Source organism: Phoxinus phoxinus (genome assembly GCF_949152265.1).
Source record: "Phoxinus phoxinus genome assembly, chromosome: 3".
NCBI classification, from domain to species: Eukaryota; Metazoa; Chordata; class Actinopteri; order Cypriniformes; family Leuciscidae; genus Phoxinus; species Phoxinus phoxinus.
Window position 1 is genome coordinate 44,445,614 of NC_136878.1, and position 19,948 is coordinate 44,465,561.

The 19,948-nt window shown below is 38.1% G+C and overlaps 1 protein-coding gene across 4 annotated transcripts in view; it reads left to right on the forward strand.

The window, feature by feature from the left end:
- Positions 1-19,948, forward strand: part of ank1a (ankyrin 1, erythrocytic a) — a 115,981-nt gene that overhangs the window by 4,028 nt on the left and 92,005 nt on the right. The window contains exons 1-3 of one of the 4 annotated variants that reach the window (XM_079607159.1): positions 5,549-5,628; positions 10,148-10,220; positions 10,518-10,616. Coding sequence is in view for 2 of the 4 variants with exons in the window: in XM_079607157.1 (XP_079463283.1) it covers positions 10,148-10,220; positions 10,518-10,616 (172 nt within the window). In the remaining 2 variants the exon portion in view is untranslated. Of the gene's footprint in view, positions 1-5,393; positions 5,629-10,147; positions 10,221-10,517; positions 10,617-19,948 lie in introns of those variants that run through there. The other 3 variants (XM_079607157.1, XM_079607158.1, XM_079607160.1) reach the window with 3 other exon arrangements.

The following is a 19,948-nucleotide window of genomic DNA, read 5'->3' on the forward strand; positions in this document are numbered from 1 at the left end:
AAGGAGGATGCCTGTCTTTAGTCATGCCTTCTTGATTTACCATTTTTAGCCATTGAAGACCATGTTCAGAATATTTGTCTCATACCCTCTAAAGAGATGGATCAAGATGTCCTCAAAGCACTTGAATGGGGCAAGTGCACTATTTCCAACTTCGTCAGCTCAATCTTTGTACCTTCTGTGGCAAACCTTTCATGAGTCCAATTCTTTGTTGGATTCTGCTGCATACTTGTCTTTAAGAAACAGTGTATGGATATTGGATGGTGAACATGTAGAGGTGTGGAAGAGGCCATCTATGTCAAGCTGGAGTAATCATTCCTGAACAGATTCCCTATCCTTCTCCTGGAGGACCACTATCCTTCAGAATTTGACTCAAACCACAATTACACACATCTCAATCAAGGTAATCAAGGTCCTCAGGATTACTAGAAACTCCCAGGCAGATTTGTTGAGGCAAGTTGGAGCTGAGCTCCAGAACCAGGATTGTGCACCCCTGGATGAGATGATCAGGAGCTGAAAAGGACACTCAACTGATGATAACATGACGGTGGAAATCAAGAAACAGTTGTGAAGCATCACTCTCTGCCAGACACCTAAAAGATGCTAGGAAAACATAAAGGTAAGGTTTTCAAGACATCAACTACGAAATATGCTTGCTTTTTGCAACTGCGAAGACATCAGACAATTCCAAAGAGGATTAACACAGGATTAATCAGTTCTGGATCAAAACTCTTACTCCATGTTCCACCTCGTCTTCCTGGTGTAAGGAAGTCTGGCTATCACCAGACCAAGCTCAATCTTTTAAGATTGAACATCAGTCTGGGGAGTCTGCTTTTTATTTTCTACTGCACAAGAGGCGTGATCAACGGGCATAGTTCAAATGACTCTGTACGCAATTGGATAGTCCTTCAACCAATCAGACGCGAATACTCCAGGCAGGAAACGCGTCAACAAACGTGTTGGTTTGTAACATTGATCAGCGGTTTGCAAAAGCAGCAATGGCATCGAGGGATTTTTGCAAGTTGTGCAATAAAAACATGAAAGTGAGTGGTATTTACACCCACTCAAGCGATTTGTTTGCTAAACTAAAGAAGCCATTGAGCATGGTCGAGAGGTTAAAAGGAATTAGATTCGTCGCTTCTGTATCGTCATCGTGTTAAACCCGCCAATAGCACGCCATGTGGATAAGCCAGTTTGTGATTTGTCCCCGCAGATTTGTTACAGAAGCAGGGTAGAAAAATTTACAGGTTTCCAGCATGAGCTGCAAGGCGAAATCAAATCGCCGGCTGGGTTTACCCAGTTTAGGTGTAAGGTGGAACATAGAGGAAGACGTGACCATCCATAACTAGTGCGATCTGGGTACAGAGGAACGCAATTTACTGCCTGACCATTAACCACTATCAACTCCTTACCAGGAACTACCAGGAATATGTTGACATTGTGTCTCATGACTTGCTATGCTGTATTGTTCATGCTTCATGTTAGACCTTTGTGATCAACACAAGCATGCAATTCAGAAAATTACCTCATAGGAAAAGAAGTGGTTCAAACATGTACTGTACAAATACAATTAAAACCTGACTTTCAAAGTTGATTTGGGTTTGCGGACAGAAAGTTGCCCAGCACTGCTGGAGGGGTGACTGTATGAGATAAGGGTTGGAAGTTAATCAAATTTAACATGTTGGCATGGACTGGATGTAGGAGGGTGCTTGTCTGCCTTGTAAGCAGTGTTATGAATTTCACCTTAGCTTGAATAGAGAATCAGTGAAGGGACGGTTTGATGACAAGGTACTGTACTTAGGTTCAATATCAGCTGAGGAACAGAGTTATGCATTATCTGCAGAGGTTACACTGAGAGACTGGACAGGAATTATATACTGTATGTAGACTAGGACCTGTACTATGATCTGAGCAGCTTGTCTAGAAAGAAAAGGTCTGACTCTGCAGAAAGCATGAATTGACTGCACACTGTCAGAAAAACTTGCAAAAATGTTAAGTTTAGAAGTACAACAGCTTGTAACTGGGGCAGTACCCTTAAAAGAATGGTTCGGAGTAAAATCAACCTATTTCCTTTGCACCATGACCTCGGCCCCCCCAGAAGCCTTTTTTCCCTTGGTCGAACATTATTAAAGTTAAAGCTTATTTAGAGATATCAGCCGAATGGCTTAGTGCAGGCGCTAATGGATCCAAGTTTGTACCTCGTTAATTACCGCACTAATAATGCCCAGAATGGTACCAAACTAATACAGTAGTACAAACAGGTTCTGTACTCATATAACGAGACATTGGGAAGTTTGTAAGTATCAGGAGTTTATTTAAATAACACTTGCCTGACGGCTCATGCTACTGCTAACCCAGACGTCAACGTCACTTCAGTGATTTGGGAAAAGCCTGTAAAAGTCCTGGCAGAAAGCGATGCATAAGGATGTAGTGATTATTTTTTCCGAAGTGTTGACAACTAACTGTTAACTAATAATTGTTGCAAACTGGTACTACCAAAAAAAATGAGTGCATTCCTGGAACTGGGCGTAGTTACACTACATCCTTATGCATCGCTTTCTGCCAGGACTTTTACAGGCTTTTCCCAAATCACGGAAGTGACCTCGACGTGCGGGTAGCATGAGCCGTCAGGCAAGTGTTATTTAAATAAACTCCTGATGTACTTACAAACTTCCCAATGCCTCGTTTTATGAGTACAGAACCTGTTTGTACTACTGTAGAAGTTTGGTACCATTTCGGGCATTATTAGTGGGGTTATTTACGAGGTACAAACTTGGATCCATTAGCGCCTGCACTAAGCCATTCAGCTGATATCTCTAAATAAGCTTTAACTTTAATAATGTTCGACCAAGGGAAAAAAGGCTTCTGGGGGGGCCGAGGTCATGGTGCAAAGGAAACTAGGTTGATTTTACTCCGAAGCATCCCTTTAAAAGCACAACTTTGTACATTGTATTAAATTGTGCATATTAAGTACTACTACAAACCTTTTAGGGGAGAATAAGGTACAGAGATGTCCTTTTGAGGTTACTGACCCAGATGAGCTGTTGTACCCCCTAAAGGTACAGTATTTTCTGAGAGTGTGGATAGTATGTGGGATGCATATGACAGACCGTTGTCCGGTGTGGTGCCAAGGTTCTTGGCTTTATGTGTGGGGAAATGACTGTGTTGTCTATGATGATGACTTGGCACGGATGTTTTTTGGCTGGGATGTAGAGCAGTGTAGTTTTCAGTAAATTCCACTTCAGATGATCGGCATTTATCCATATAATAATGCACAAATACTTCCAGACATTTACAGGTGATAACTTTAACTAAGCAATTTGGTATGAAGTCAGAATACTAATCTTTGTGGACGTGAAGGGGTAGTTGGTGTGGAGATCAAGCAGATCCTTTTTATGATATCTGGTTATTTATGTTCTAAGCCTGTAATGTCTATCATTGAGGGTAAAGAGGAGGATTTGGTGGTTCACAGTATTGAATGCTGATAGATAGAGTAGAATGCATGACTGATGTCTTTCCCTGGTGTACTTCGGTCATGCTTCTGGATGCTTTTAGATTAAATGAAAACAAAATATTAGGACAATGCAACATTGCATATATAGAATAATAATAGGCTCATTGACTGCTTCTTACGCTTGTTACGCATGACAAATGCAGCGCCCTCTAGTGGCTTGTACTAAGTCCTTTTACCAATGATTTGCAGTGTGTCCTCTTAGCATTTACTTAGTAACATGCAATTTGAGCAACAAAGAATATTAATGTCTACAGTCCTAAATATTGTTAGACATGATTTTGTGTTTATACAATTGAGCTTTCAGTATTTCAATAGAACGTTTTCCTTACTGTAATTAAAAATGGCCAAGGTAAATAATAGATTAAATTTTAAGTTAGATTTTCACCAAACCTTATCGTATACCAGCAGAACACTTGAGATATACGACACGTGTAGCATGGGATCATTCTGAGACATTTTTTTAATCTTTTATCTCTTCATTTCCATTTTAGGGTGAACAATTCCTTCAATTGCAACAATAACATACTCTCAAACACAAGAAGTGCAATTATAAGATTGACCCTTACATTTTGGCATTGATAGTTTAAAGTTAAAATAGCAATCACATTAGTTATTAAGATAGTTAAAAGCAATCACAGTAGCGAAATTTAGGCAAATTTTAGTGTGCAAAAATGGTCCATTGTGATGTATAAAGCACAGCTCACACTGAAGTCACGTGGCTAACCTGAACCCGTTGAGAAATCTCAGCGAGGAAATGCAAAATTAATTTAGCCAAAATCCCAATCGTGTGGATGCTTATTGAAATTACTGGATTTTGAACATGGACATTTGTAAAGCAACGGTAAATGTGCACCTAAATATCTATATGTATATATCCATAGTGTATAAAAAATATGATTTTGTCATAAAAACACACTGCACAACAGGAATAACTCAGTTGTGGTCACATTAGAGAAATGTCATGCATGCAAAAAAAAGTCCATTGTCTATCAATTGTGTAAAGTTGTATGAGGCAAAACTTACAGTACACAGAAGTCACTTTCAAACCGAGCTGAAATGACTGGATATTGCCCACGCAAGTTTGCAGAGCAGCTGCAAATGTGACCTCACCTTTATTTCTTGAAAGAATCAAAAGACGAGTACTCTTGATTCTTCAGTCACCTCAAAGCGCCTTGTGATTCAGTGCCATTGCAATAAATCCCCTAGAAAGAGAATCACTGTGGCAATCCCGATTCCTCAATGCCAGGCTGTTCGCTAGAAAACAACCCCATTTTAATTGATAACCTTAATTCTAGATGTACTTTCTCTCCATCCACTTCTGCAACACATATTTATTTGGGTGCATACCGTTGGCATAGATGTGCTTTTCCCAGCATGGGCCTAGGAGAGAGAGGACGGAGGGGCCTTTTCAGGCTGGGAGTGACAGATCTTTTATTGAAAGAGACTGGGCCCCCCTCATACACACACACACACACACACACACACCATGCCCTCCCCATCCGTGTCTGGGCCATTGTCACCAGGCTTGGTACTCCTGAAGTACCCCCCACCCCACCCCTCCAAGGGTCTTTGTCACTGTAAGTCCCTCTGCAGACTGAAACAGTGCCAAAGCTCAGATACACACACACATAAGGTGTCCTTTTCCCTATAGCTCATTCAGAAAGGCCCTTTGCTTGTCAGAATGCATCGAGCAGGTCTGCGCAGATCGAGAACGCTCTACGGAATGGAAAAATGGCGAGAGAGACTTATGCCATTATCTAGTTTTGGCTAGAAGTGTGTGTGTGTGTGTCGATATTGACAGCATTCCTCTGGAGATAAACCCTCTGGCCTCAAAGCCCCCAGCCCCACCCATCCCCTCACAAGTGTGTGTGTGTGTGTGTGTGTGTGTGTGTGTGTGTGTGTGTGTGTGTGTGTGTGTGTGTGTGTGTGTGTGTGTGTGTGTGTGTGTGTGTGTGTGTGTGTGTGTGTGTGTGTGCGTGTGTGCGTGTGTGTGCGTGCGTGCTGGGGGAAAGGGGCAGTGCCCGGACCCCTACACTCAGATAGTGTAACAGGAAAGCTGTGAGGCAGAGACGTAGAGAGGGTGCACTGGGATGCCAATGAACACCATCATTTGTGGAGTAAGTACAACTTTCCTAAAGATTCCTTTAACTACTTTGTTGTTGTTTTTAGATGTTGCGAATATTCTCGAATTAGTGTAGGCTAGCTCATGTCTTCAACTTACCTTTGCCCCGAAATACTTCACTGTTGTCCATGGAGGCATGTTGCTTTTGAACCCCAACCCAAACTATTATGCAGACATATTTTTTTTACATTTTCGTACAAATTATTTAACATTTAAAATAGAGGGGTGGAGTCTGCATTGTTGCAAAATGTTCTATCAAGTAAGTTAAAAAGATGCTTCGTGTCGTAACAACAAATTTAACTGGTTGTAAGTATGACTGAATCAACCAGATTACATCAATAAAAGTCATTTATAAACTCCTAAATATGGCAATTGCACATTTTTATTCTTTAGATAATGTGCAAAGGATAATTATTTACATATTGTGCAAAGAATATGCATGGGACTAAAAAGAAAGACTAAGGATAAAACTTGTCACATTTATACATGAGAGGAAAGTTAAAAGGTGTTAATGGAGACTTTCAAATTGTGAATTCAAGATGCTTTTCATTTGCCGTGGCACGAACAGAAACACCTTTGCACTTGGTTTATAAATTGATGCAGGATTCAATCAAAGTCTCATCTTTACATGAATAACAGGAAATCTCACATTACATTCATTCTTTGATGCAAATTTAACTTGTTCCCAAAACATTGGGCACTTGAATAACAGATAAAATGTATTTCTTTCTTATTTTAAAATATCAAATTAAGTGGCATCTGCAAACTAATTGTTTTAACCAAATTATGTCAAGGGGATTTTAGTGGATGTATGAAGTCAGTTCTCCTCAAGTTCACACCGGTGTCCCAGCAGAGGAACCAAAGGTGTACTTCATCTCACTAGATATGTTGCACTTGTCTATTTTGAAACAGTCTATTTTAATAATAATAAAAAAAAAACCGGTATTATTGTTCTTTAAAACAAATGCAATGCAATTCACAGACTTTTAGATGTACAAATTCTGGCTTAAATTCTACACTTTAAAATAAAGTGTAAGCCTTAACACTTTAAAGGCCATTTAGACGACCTACACCTAAAAAACGAAAACTTTGTATGCGTTTTGGCCGTTCATTTACACGACAACAGCGTTTTGGGGGTCTGAAAATGCTAACTTTTGAAAATGGGTTTCAAAGTGCACGTTTTTGAAAATGACACCGTTATCGTCTCAGTGTAAACTACAAAAACGCACATTTGTGAAAACGGTGACGTCATGCGCATGTGTATTACGCGTTGAGTCTATAGATGCATAGTCTTTCTTTACAAAAAGACATCGCCATCTACTGGCCTGGCAGCAGAATACAGCGTTTTTAATCGTCTTCGCGGATCCAATGTTGTCGTCTGAACTCGAAAAACCCATTTTTAGTACATCGTTGTCATGTAAACGTACCTTTAATGTGTCCTTGTTACACTGCAATTACACAAATATGTACTGAGCAATATTAATTACCATCGTGTACTGTAGGGTTTGGTTTAGTGTTAGTTGCTTGAAATTATGCATACATTAATTAACTGTTACAGTCTTAACATAGTAAATACATGGAGGACACGTTGAAATAAAGTGTAACTAAAATGTGACAACACTTATAAAGGTGTGACAGTCATCCAGCCCACTATAGTTCAAAATTAATTAGTACTTTATTTGTTTCCGCGAATTATAATTCATGGTTTCATTGTGCATTTATCATTCAATTGCAAACATCACTGCAAGCATATTTTCTCTGTTGATAAAACATTTACAGTAGTTATCTGTTCACTGTAAAAAATTTAACCTCTCCAAGTCAAAATATTCTAGTGACTGGTCACATCTAAATTTTTAAATTGGCCCAAGTGAAATTCTGTAAAAGAAATTGAATTAATTGTTGCAATAGTCTGTTAACATTGGCTCAATGAGAAATAATATGTCAGACTAATTGAAAAATTTAGAAAATTTTTGACTTGGGGATGTAATTTTCTTTTACAGTGTAGTGTTACCCATGCATTGCACACATAAAAAATAGTTATTTCTCAGTTGGTATGAGAGTTTTTATGTTGTGTTGTTGTTGTTAAAGGTTTTTACAGGAGCTGTGCTGAAATACTGGATGCTCATGATAGTTTAGCTCTCCACAGCAATGCATGAAGTGCAAAACACACCAAAAATCACACACAAGTATGGGTAATGCATCATCTAAACGAGAGTTCATGCTCTCAGTCATGCAAGATTTACGTATTACTAATATAGCGATGCCAATAATATGTGTGAGTGGAATTTTATGGATCCTCAAATGTTATTTTGACGGATTGGATGTGTGTTTCCCCTTCATCTGTGTGTGTGTGTTTCTCAGTAGAGGGGGATTTAAAGACTCGTTCCTCCACTGGCTCCGTCTCTCTCTCGGATGCAGTCATAAACACACACACTGCAGTGTTGCGTCTCAGTGATGATGTCATCCTGTCTGCTGCAGTACTCTTGATCTCAGAGAGAGGGGAGGGGGGGGGGGGTGCTAACATGCTTATCTATCTATTTTCATAATATTATTATAGGTTTTATTAGCTATATTAACGTTATCATTTTGTTTTTGCAAGATTATTACAGCATTGCATTGAAAGCTTGATCATTCACGATGAAGAATCAACAGGACTGCATTGCTCTAATAAATGCCAATTTATTTTGTTTCTAAAAATCATGCTTTCAGAACAGTATTTTCCAAGAAAACCTATCAATTGTGGCATGCTATTGAATCATGCAATATTAATAACCTATCCGTGTGGAGGTTTAGATTTCGGTGGACACTCATTCTTTATTTATGCTTTATTTCGCTGAGGGAATTTCCATTTTGAACTGGAAGGGTCTTTTGCTGCGTTGGGTTTGTTGTCTTGAGAGTTTGGCAACCCAGAGGCAAAGTGTTAGGTGTGGTCTACACGATCGCCTGCTCTGCCTTATCATCTCCAAACACACTCATATACAGCGATTACACTTTTTACATGTACTCATAAAATGGTTACTCAATGGCAGGTTTAAAAATGCATTAATACGTTACTGAAATTACTAAAAACTAAAAATCTAGACTGGAGGACTAAAACTTCAAGATTTGAATCATCTTAATTATTGAGATGTCACTCTTATAATGTTTTTAGCAGTAACCCACAAAAACCAACCAACTTATGACTTTAATCAAATAAGCAACATTTTTTAATTTATAGTGATTTTCAGACTAAAATTAATGAGGTTCTTTTATTTGAGATTTGAAATATCAGACTTTTTATGGATCTCTTTTGTTTTGTGGTGTTAGGATAGACAACTGTAAAAATCATGTGTAAAAAAATATCATAAAACATTTTGAAGTGTGCATCCATGCATGCTTTTTGAGCCAATATTTCCTATAAGCATTGCCTCTGCACTACAGGAGGCGGAGTGTGTGACTGTTCAGGTTTCATGTTCAGGTTGAAGTTTTTAGTGGTGAATTCAAAATTCATACAAGGTCAGAATGTGCTGACATTATCTCTGTGTAAACATGCACTAGACGACAGACGTCTGAGCGTTGCACCGCGACTCACTCTCGAGCCAGAGAGAAAAATTGTGCTCCTAATTCTTGGGAGGTCACCAAGTCATCCCCATGCCAACTCACACTTTGTTGTGCTGCATGTGTGCCGTGTCTCCATGTACTTGTCAAGGATGTTTGGTCAGTGAGAAGCAGCCCTACTGCTAGGGAAGGTACACACTCACACACATTCCCTTTGTCATCACCACAGCAACGACGAAACCGATACAATGTCCGTAAACTGATTCAAAAGGAAATCTCAGTTGTGGAAATCTTGGAAGACACAGAAGCGTATCCACGTGTGGGATTCAAATCTAAGGGTGTTGGTTGGACTTTTTGTATCTTAATTATGTTTCTGGAAATCTTTCAGTCTTTGGCTAAAGATGTGAAAGCTTCTTCGTACACTGAGTGAATTTATTGGACTGAAGAAACTATGGTATAGTGATCAATGTTTTTTATTTATTTTAATTATTTACTCAATTTGATATAATTCTCACACACTAGCTGCCGTTCCTTCATGAGAAAGCTGGTATGTGGGTGAGAATGTGATTTTATGTCTGTGTTGCTGAATGTGAGTATAAGTGTGTCTCCACACACATATAATGTGTTATTTATTATTTGAGACTTGATGCCAAAAATTCTTAAGATGCTTTTTACTACTGAGAAGAAAAAAAAACTAATTTAACTTTTCCAATTTTTTTCCCAATCTTTTTCTCTTTCTATCCGCTGCTCGAATTCACACTCTTTCTTTTGCAGTGTTTTATAGCTCAGTCGCACTGATCGGTGAATGAAACACAGTTTCTTGGTTTTATGTTTAATATTAAAAGACCCCATGAAAACAAAAAGAGTTTTGTCTATTTAGAGACCATCCAAATGCTAGTGTACTTCTTAAAGTTGACTAAATAAACTTTTAGCAGATATACAGTACACATTTGTGCACATCTGTCTTTCTCTTCCAGGAAGAAAATACCTAAAATATTGATCATCTTGGAAGGAAATTGTAAATTCATTTCATGGGAGCTTTACACTTTGGTGTGTGTACAGTAAATATGCATTTGTGTATTTAATGTTGAATAGTGTGTCCTTTATTTATTTTTCTCTTAGTTTTTCTGGTGTTGCCCCATTTTGTTGTTGTTCCTGTCTTTAAAAAATTATACTATTAATCAAATTTCATGTCACGATTGTTATCTTATTAAACACTCGTGAGATTTTACAATGAAAATACAGAATGGCTGGTCTATAAAGCCTTTCGTTTTCATGTTATAATTGTTGAAAACTCTTATTTTATAAATTCTGTCTTCCTGTATTACTTCCTGTATTTTTTCTCAGGATGCTACCACCAGTTTCCTCCGTGCAGCTCGCTCAGGTAATCTGGACAAGGCTCTAGACCACATCAAGAATGGCATCGACATCAACACAGCCAATCAGGTGAGACTCCCTCAACTCAGCCAATCATGCCATCTGTGTTTTTTCAAAAGAGGGACACATTTGTCTGATTGACAGCTATCATTGTAGTCCATTGGGCTTCTGAAGCTTAGAGTCACAGCCAGGCTTCAATAAAATGTCTTACAGATCGTCTTACAGATAAATGCGTTATCTTAAAAATGTGCTCTCGGAGCGTTTGACAGGTTTGTTCCCTGATGAAAAATCCAGCTTAACCAAGCATGAATTCCTTGTTGGTCCAGGCTGGTTTATCTTTATGCCAGATTGAGTGCTGGTGGACCAGTCAAGCTATTCTCAAGTAAAACTACTGGTGTAGCGGATCCACCATGCAAACCAGCATCCCATTCTGGTCCTAATGCAAAACATGACCCGCACACAGTTGCATAAGTGCTCGTATTACACAGGGCCACCTTGCTCACATTCGACTATGAAGTGGCAACAGTTCTTACTCTAGGTGTTTTTGCAGTGATGCCAAAGACAAATCATCGTTTCACTTTATTTTGATGGTCCCTTTAACACATTCTGTTGACTATCAAACATTTGCACCTACATGTCCACTAACTCTCATTAGAGTTACTCTCATTTTTAAAACGGTTAGTTCCAATGATCCGATCCTTGTTTCTGATTGGTCAATAGCCGTGTTTTATTCACGATAAAACACGGCTGTGACCGCTTCACCCAACGGTTCTATGTATCACTACACAACATCCCTAGCAACCACTCTTAGCAACCTAAACACATGTTCATCGATATCGTTCATTGAAGCTATTATAGTATAGTAGAGTATTGTGAGAGATCGAGTATGCGAGTGTACCTGCATTTACAGTAGATATAGCATTTTCCTTTAGGTCAGTCCTATATATTCATAATAAAAAAAACATCCGTTTGAATGCCCGCTGCGATATCTTCTCCTTTTAACAGTTAAGGGGTTTCCCCGAGCCCATAGTCATCTGTCAGTAGCCGTGTTTCCATTACAGATTTGCGCAAATGTTTTGCGCTTTTATCTAAATATCGATACAAAACTATTGCGAAATGACGGCGTTTCCATTAACCGATGTTATGCGACTAAAACGTCCTTTTTTCTCTCGCGATAAAGTCATTCTAAAAATCACGGCAGCGGACGTTGGTTTATATAATCTCACAGCCACCGCATTAGACATTATTATTATTAATGGAGGGAGACGTACGTGTTATCCAAACGAAATATAAGGAGTTTCTGGGTGTTTCACCCTCATTTCTGCGCTGAGGTTTTGATTGTGGCATTTCTTTGAAGTTTAGAATCCAGTATTCCTATAGGCTAATTATTGTTTCTTTTATGAATTTAATAAAGAACTCTGTCTCCTATTCCAAACGATCCATGTAGGCTACTTTTGTGTCCATTCGTTTTTTCCTTTTTAAACCCTTAATTGAAAAACGAAAAATAAACGGTTGTCTTTTTAAAACGCAAAGTTGAACACCACAATTTTAATTTAAACTGGCTACACCAACTGCTGCGCAAAAAAGTAAATATCGACGAATTTTCAGATGTTTGTTTAATGACTTTTTTCCCCTTTATTAAACATGTAAAATATTCACAAATTAATATGGAAAACTTGTCGATTTTACTGGTTTTCTAAGGCCAAATTAGAACCTGGAATTGACATTTTCCCGCAGTGCTGAATAAGAAGAGCCATTAATATTATTAAACTATTGTTTTCTAACTCGGCTAAAAACATCTCCATCTCCGCTGTTAAGCAGATGCTCTTTTAGAGAGAAATGCACCTTTCATACGGATTACTTAATCAGAACAAAATGTATTAGCTTTCGATTCGAATTTGTTCGTTTTAAAGTGGACATTTCAAGCTTTAGCCTACATAGGCTATATTTTGTTTCAGTTCTCGCGCTCCAGTTCAGGGAGATCATGAAAACGCGCCTGATTGTTTTATTTTATTTTACAAAAGCACAACATTTTCTTGTTATTGTTTACACAAATAAAAGTAGTTACAAATAATGTATTATTATTTTCTGTATGACCAGAAATTATAGAGTAGGCTATAGGCTATTAAGTTGTTTCACTGTTAATAGGAAAATGCAAGTGTTCACGCCCGCGCCTCCGTGCCACGTAGTGCGCGCTCCACACTCCACACATACCCTTAGATATGCGTCAAAATATTGTGTTTATTTGTGATAATCTCAGCTCTGTATTATTATTGTCTAACCCGTGTTATGAATGACATTTGACGAATTGCTTTGTTCCTTTTTTGGATAAAAGCGTCATCTAAATATGTAGCCTAGTAAATGTTATAATAATGATGATAATTATTATTATTTGCGTACACGGACGGACCCCAAACACACCGCGTCTTCTAAGTCAGGTGACTGTAAATGCGCAAAAACTGTTTCCATTGCAGTTTTGCGAAATATTCCTTTTTCGAATTGGCTGAAAAACCTCCTCATGCGAGCGTAAAAACTTGTTTGCGATAAACGAGAGTTTTTGCGAAATTGACGTGTTTCCATTGAGCGTATTTTCAATTCGCAATTTCAATTTGCGCAATTTGAAGGGTAATGGAAACGCGGCTAGTGTCGTCAGAGAATGTCTAATAAGGGGAGAAGGTTCACTCTCGCTACACTTCCGGCTTCTGACTGGTTGCAGTTCCACTCTGATTCCATATGAGGGCGCTCACAGGACGAGTGCAGAATGAATGGAGGTCTATGGAGCTATACCCCTCAAAATCCACTTTTCTCAAGATATAATTTTTTGTCTAGTAATTTGAACGTTGTATTCGAAAGGAGATGCAAAGAAATTGCACATTGCTGGGTGTTAGATTTTTTAGAGTCACTTATTTGCTTTAAAAAGTCTTTCAAAATGTCAATGACGTCATACACATCGTACGACCAGAGATACTGCTTTACGGCAATCCTTCAGTCACTGTGGTGCTTTCGCGCTCTGCACTTTATTTTCTCTCGAGGCATCGCCAGCACAGCTGACACAGGTAAACACACGTGCTAGAAGAGTTTCTGCTAGAATACATTCTGTTCCCGCTTCGGATGCCATGATGCCATCAAGCGGTATCTCTGGTCGTAACCAGTCCTTCACTGACCAATCAGCGTTCATTAGCAGAATGCTAGCGTGTTATGGGCAACAACAACTCAACCTGTAAGAAATCGAAAGGACATAAGTACTCGTTCATTCAACTTTCGACCTATAACCCATGTTGAACTTGCCAAACCTACAATCAAATCTGAGATTTCTCAACGGCAATCGGCTGAAAGAGACAAATTTAGCCGTCTAGCCCCATAGACTCCCATTCATTTTGCACTCGGGGGTGATCGCCCCCAGTGGAACTCTGGTGGAACTACAACCAAAATTCGGTACAATAGGACTTAATAGGGAGTGAACAGGCTCTCCGTAGACGGGCTCTGGTGTCGTCTTCCTTCTCCGTGATCACAAGTTTGAGTCCTTTCAATGTAAAAGTCTTCTCTACTGACCGACTCACTCATAAACACAGTCTTTGCCGCCATCTATTGGCGAAATACTGTATATAACTTCTGTTGTTGTTTACGGTCAGGGACTATTTTTTCCAGCGGAAGGAAGGCTTTTAGTGATTTAACTTCATGAAAGTTGCATAGATACATATTTTTCGGCTTTAATATGACTTATTCACGATACAGCACAGCCTCTCGAACCTTATTGCTTACATATAAAGTTACCTCTTATCATTGATTGCTGAGTGCTCTCCGCTTATGTTAATTATCTGAACGTGCTCCGCCCGAACTTTGTTAATAAAATATTTATTTAGAGTATTAGTAGACTGGTAGGGTTCGGGTTAGAATAAGTTGACATGTAGTTGCAAAGTTACTTATAGTCAACAGAATATTCAAAAGGGACCATCAAAATAAAGTGTTACGGGAATAATTTTTGTTTTTTAAAAATAACCATTTTTTTCTTAGTGTGAAGAACAAAGTGTAAAAAATCTACTATGAAGGACCTTTTGTGGAATGTAAAAGTTATATGGATGTTAAAGGTTCTTCATGGAACCATCAATGCCAATAAACTTTATTTTAAAGAGTGAGAGCAGCTGAGCAGAAAAACCTTACCTATAATGGGAAGGGGATCCATACTTTTCTGGACTTCATTTCAGAGATGGCAAAGCGCAGGGCAGAGAGCAACTTTGGGATAAGCCAGGGATTTTCCCAGCCAGGTTAACAGGGAATTTCAACAGCAGAGAAACTGTATTCATGGCATCAATGCTATACATAGGTGATGGAGATCAGGAGAGTATGGGATTTTTGGTTCAGGTTTAATCTTTATTGATAAATATGTTCTTCTTTAATCTGAAGTTGATGTTCAGAAGTTATATGGTGCGAGTTTGGACAGACCTGCATAGATTATGGGTCTTTTTACCAGATTTTTGTGCTGAAACAGTTGGTACACGATATGATGTTGGCAATTGCAAAAGTTTTTGCACTAAACATGGAGTCAGAAGAGGAGATGGTTGGTTTCATTGTTGGTGCCTTCGGATATGGACTCTTAAAGCTAAAGAAATGAACGCCTGTTCCGAGATGCAATAGTGATTTCTGATTCATGAACGAGCTGGTTCTTTTCAATGAACCTGTTCAATCGGTTTGCAAATCGCACTGAACGCTTCGTTAGAGAATTGGACTGATCCGACTGTAGCTGTTCTTGACTCAACAACACACAATGATCAAATGTCTGACTCGAAATGTGCCAAGACTCACGAGATTCCCAGAGCTTGAGTACACATCCCATACGGAAATGTAATATATGACATATATGTCCCTATATCGCTAGTTACGCCATCATAAATATAAGACAATATATTGCTATCACATATATACCTCTACATATATGTTGATATAGGTTTTTAACATATATAAATTTGCCATATTAAATTAGTATATTGACATATATTAATATGATGTATATGCTTATTATTTATATAATACTGTATGTTTTGACCATCACCGATATGTTTAATTTCTATATGTCAAACTATTTACTATTTAACTATTTATTTCAATCTACATATCCACATTTCATTTCAATTTCTATCTCATTTTCGAATCTTTTATAAATAAAATGTATTATTTATTATTATTTTACGTCTTCTTGACCAGCTCGTAAAAACAAAACAAATACTACACAAATTCTATTTGAAAACTGATAATTATATATGTAACATGTATATAAAAAAACACTATTATACATACATAAAATATATGGGCTGGTTTTATATGTCAATTGTTCCATTTTCGAATAGGTTTTATATATGGCCATATATTTTATATATGTGGATATATGTATATTTCATATGTGTACATATATTACATTTCCGTATGGGATGTGACTGATGGCCTGAAGAGTAAGATACTAATGCTGAATTGTAATATTGATGGGTGTAATGTCTGTCTATTATTTCTGAACTAAATCTACTGTAACAGGATGAGCTGCCCTGTCTTAAAGGATAATTCCGGTATTTAACACCTTGAGTCTATATTGTAGTTTGTTTTGGATGAACAAGAGTGGTGGACAACATTTTTTTGACAATGGTTCCTCTCGCGAGTTTTTGACTATAAAAGAATTGGCCATGGACCCATTTAACATTGGAGTCAATGGTCATGTCCGAAAATGTCATTAAAACAGCCTTTAACGTTAGTTTACAAAACTGTTAAACTCACAGAGTGATTAGTGGTGTTCGTTGATGATTATAAACAATATATCGTCGCAATATATGATTCCAATCCGTTTATTTTGCTATAGTGAAGGACTCAGTCCTTCAACAGAATTCAATGGGATTTTACAAAATGACGAATAAAACACGACAGAAACTGTATTTCGCAACACTTTTTGTTTCTGGAACATCAACTAACATCACTAATCACTCGGTGATTTGCACAGTTTTGTAAACTAACGTTAAAGGCTGTTTTAATGACATTTTCGGACATGACCATTGACTCCAATGTTAAATGGGTCCATGGCCAATTCTATTATAGTCAAAAACTCGAGAGAGGAACCATTGTCAAAAAGATATTGTCCACCACTCTTGTTCATCCAAAACAAACTACAATATAGACTCAAGGTGTTAAATACCGGAATTATCCTTTAACAGATAGCCAACTGGATAGATTTACTTACTAACTTTACCTTAGTGGACCTGTGGGGGGGAAATGATTGTAAATGTTCTGTTTCCATGCCTGAATCCACTTTTTAATAGCACTGCATGTCTATTGTGCACAAATGCTATTGTGTGTATGCCTAGTAGTTGCATTCATATCCGCTTCTTTTCCCTTTAGCCTGTTTTTACCCTGACATTTCCTGCTGTGGGGTGGGTCTATCAGGAACGCCAGCAGTAATTGAGATGATAATGCCCTTTGATTAATGACCGCATGTGTTGTGAGTGATGATGACTTCAGCGCTTTTCTCCATTTAGTCCTCGTACTGTAGCAAACGTGTGAGCAGGTCCTCAGAGCTCTCTGGAGGGTTTCAGTGACCCCGACTACATGCACCGCTGAGCTCTTTGAAAAACTCCTTAAGCTGCAAGACGCTTGAGCTAGGATATTGGGCTGCACGATATTGAAGAAAAATGCGATATACGATATCTCATTAAAGGGATATAATTAAAGGTACAATATGTACGATTTTTGTATTAAAATATCCCAAAATCACAAGGCCAGTGTTATATATTTTGTTAAAGGGGTCATGACATGAGAAACCAAATTTGCCTTGATCTTTTGGTATATAAGAGGTCTTTGTGTCATTAAAACGTCCTGCAAGTTTCATAGCTTAAGACGTCCTCCCCATTATAAACGCATCATTTATTTAATCAAGCTCTAAATACAGCTCGTTCTGGATCCATGGTAAGAAGTGACGTCACGGTACGAAGTGACGTACCAGCGTTTGCATATGACCGCCTCCGTCACAAGACAACTACGCTTAAAGCGCAAGACAACTACGCTCATTTTGTATCGCCGCGCGCCTCACAAGTGTTCAGTCGACGGACAGCGAGTGGGTCTGTGTACTGGGAAATTACGATGCCGCAGATGTGCTGTTCCTGGCTGTGGACAAACAACATCTTTGAATACGCTGCGAAAGATCCAGTCGTCAGGGAAAAATGGATGCACTTTATTTTTTGCGGACGTCCCAGTCACGGCAGTGTTAATTTAAGCGTTTGTTCTATACATTTGAAGGATGACTGTTTTGAGAACAAATCCCAATATGATGCTGGCTTTGCCAGAAAACTGTTGCTCAAAGATAAGTCCGTGCCGACTATTCTGGGCTCAACAACGACGACGCAAACTGTAAGTAATGTATTTAAAACTTTAAAGTACTTTTTGAAAATACGCTGTATCCGCAAATGTTCTGGCTGGGGGCGTTAATAATTGATGCATAGGCACTGACGTTAGCCAATCATAACAGTGGGCGTTCACACTGAACTCTTAAAGGGGAAACACCCCCAAAACAGACTGTTTGAACCAGAGGATGAGAAACAGGGAAAAGGTCATAAATCACTACATTTTAAAAGTTTTTTGTAAAAAAAACTATAGTAATACTATAATTGCACCTAAGGGAACATAATAATAAAATTAAAAAAAACCATGTCATGACCCCTTTAAGTTGATTACTTACAATATCCCAAATGTTTCCAACTATTTTTAAATCGTGAGAAAATGTTTATTTTAACCAAGGAAACGGGGCGTGTGAGCGGGGGTGAGCTGGAGTCGCCAGTCAGTGCGTCATATCCGCGTTACCCTCGAGTCCTGGACAAATGCGGAAGTTGTAGTTGTAGCGTCTATCAAGCAACAAACGTTAGCTTGTTTCGTGCAGGCGTTATGGAACACAATTATTCTTTACCGATAATTCTGGTTCTGGCGACAAAGACAAGTCCCATAAACGAACGGGTCAATTTTAAATATTCCAAATGTAGCATTCGGTAATAGTTATGTTTATGTAAGGAAGTATTATTGCTTTAGGCTTGTGTTTAGTTTATTGACATTGTTTATCACGTCTGGTGTTTATGGCCATGTAAATAAATATAGCATTTGTTATACATAAAGATTAATCAAATGAATCTTTTGGCAAATGATGTGGATATGTTCGAATGTACTTTTACAACAATTGTTTAGAACACGTAAAACTGCGTTATCACAACAATGAATTCGACAAATACAGTAACATCTATGATAACCAATTTAGTATTAAACCTTACTTTTCTTGCGGTTAATTCATTTGAATTAAATAAAAGAATGTCATTAAACGCAACATTTATAAAAATAGAACTTTACCTCATCCATGAACATGACTTTTCGATTCGTCTGACTGATTTACATCTACGGTGGAGTTAAAAACGACAGTTCCCATCATTCCACGCTCCTTCACATCGTCATCAAGCTCCCCGTTGTTGTTGTTTGGAATCTAGCGCCCTCTAGCGGCAAAAAATCTTGCATATTGTACCTTTAAGTACAACTACCTTCACCCCCGCCTCTTAAAGGGATAGTTCACTTCAAAATGAAAATCCTGTCATCATTCACTCACCCTCAAGTTGTTTCAAACCTGTATGAATTTCTTTCTTCTGCTGAACACAAAGGAAGATATTTTGAAGAATATCAGTAACCAAAGCAGTTAACTGGTCCCATTGACTTCCATAGTAGGAAAGAAAAAATACTATGGAAGTCAATGGGACCAGTTACCTGTTTGGTTACTGACATTCTTCAAAATATCTTCCTTTGTGTTCAGCAGAAGAAAGAAATTCATACAGGTTTGAAACAACTTGAGGGTGAGTGAATTATGACAGGATTTTCATTTTGAAGTGAACTATCCCTTTAAATAATGCGATATTCAAAATGCGATACGATAATGCTCAAAGTATGTAAATTATCTGTAAAATATATTTAAAATGAAATAACCTACATACGTGTTTCACATTCTTTTTGTGACAAGAAAGCATCCCTACAACTTCTGAAAGTGAACAGCAGTGTTTTACTGTCGCATAAGAAGTGTTATATACACGGGTTTCTGTGCAACGTCATCACGTAGATGCGCGCGCATCTAAGAGGCAGAAAGCAACAGTCTTTACGGCTATATCTAGCAGAAGCAGAGATGACGCGGAGCTGTTGTGTTTTTATGATTTTATACTAATGTTTTTATGATTCGCAAACTTAGTTGGACAACTTCATACTAGTCAACTAACTAACTTTTTACATAATGTTATATTAATATGCAAATGAAACACAAGCAAACAGATTCAACTCTGAAATTGCAGTTTATTATTGAGTCAACAAGAATTTACAAACAATGCGAAATCTACGTTAATTACAAT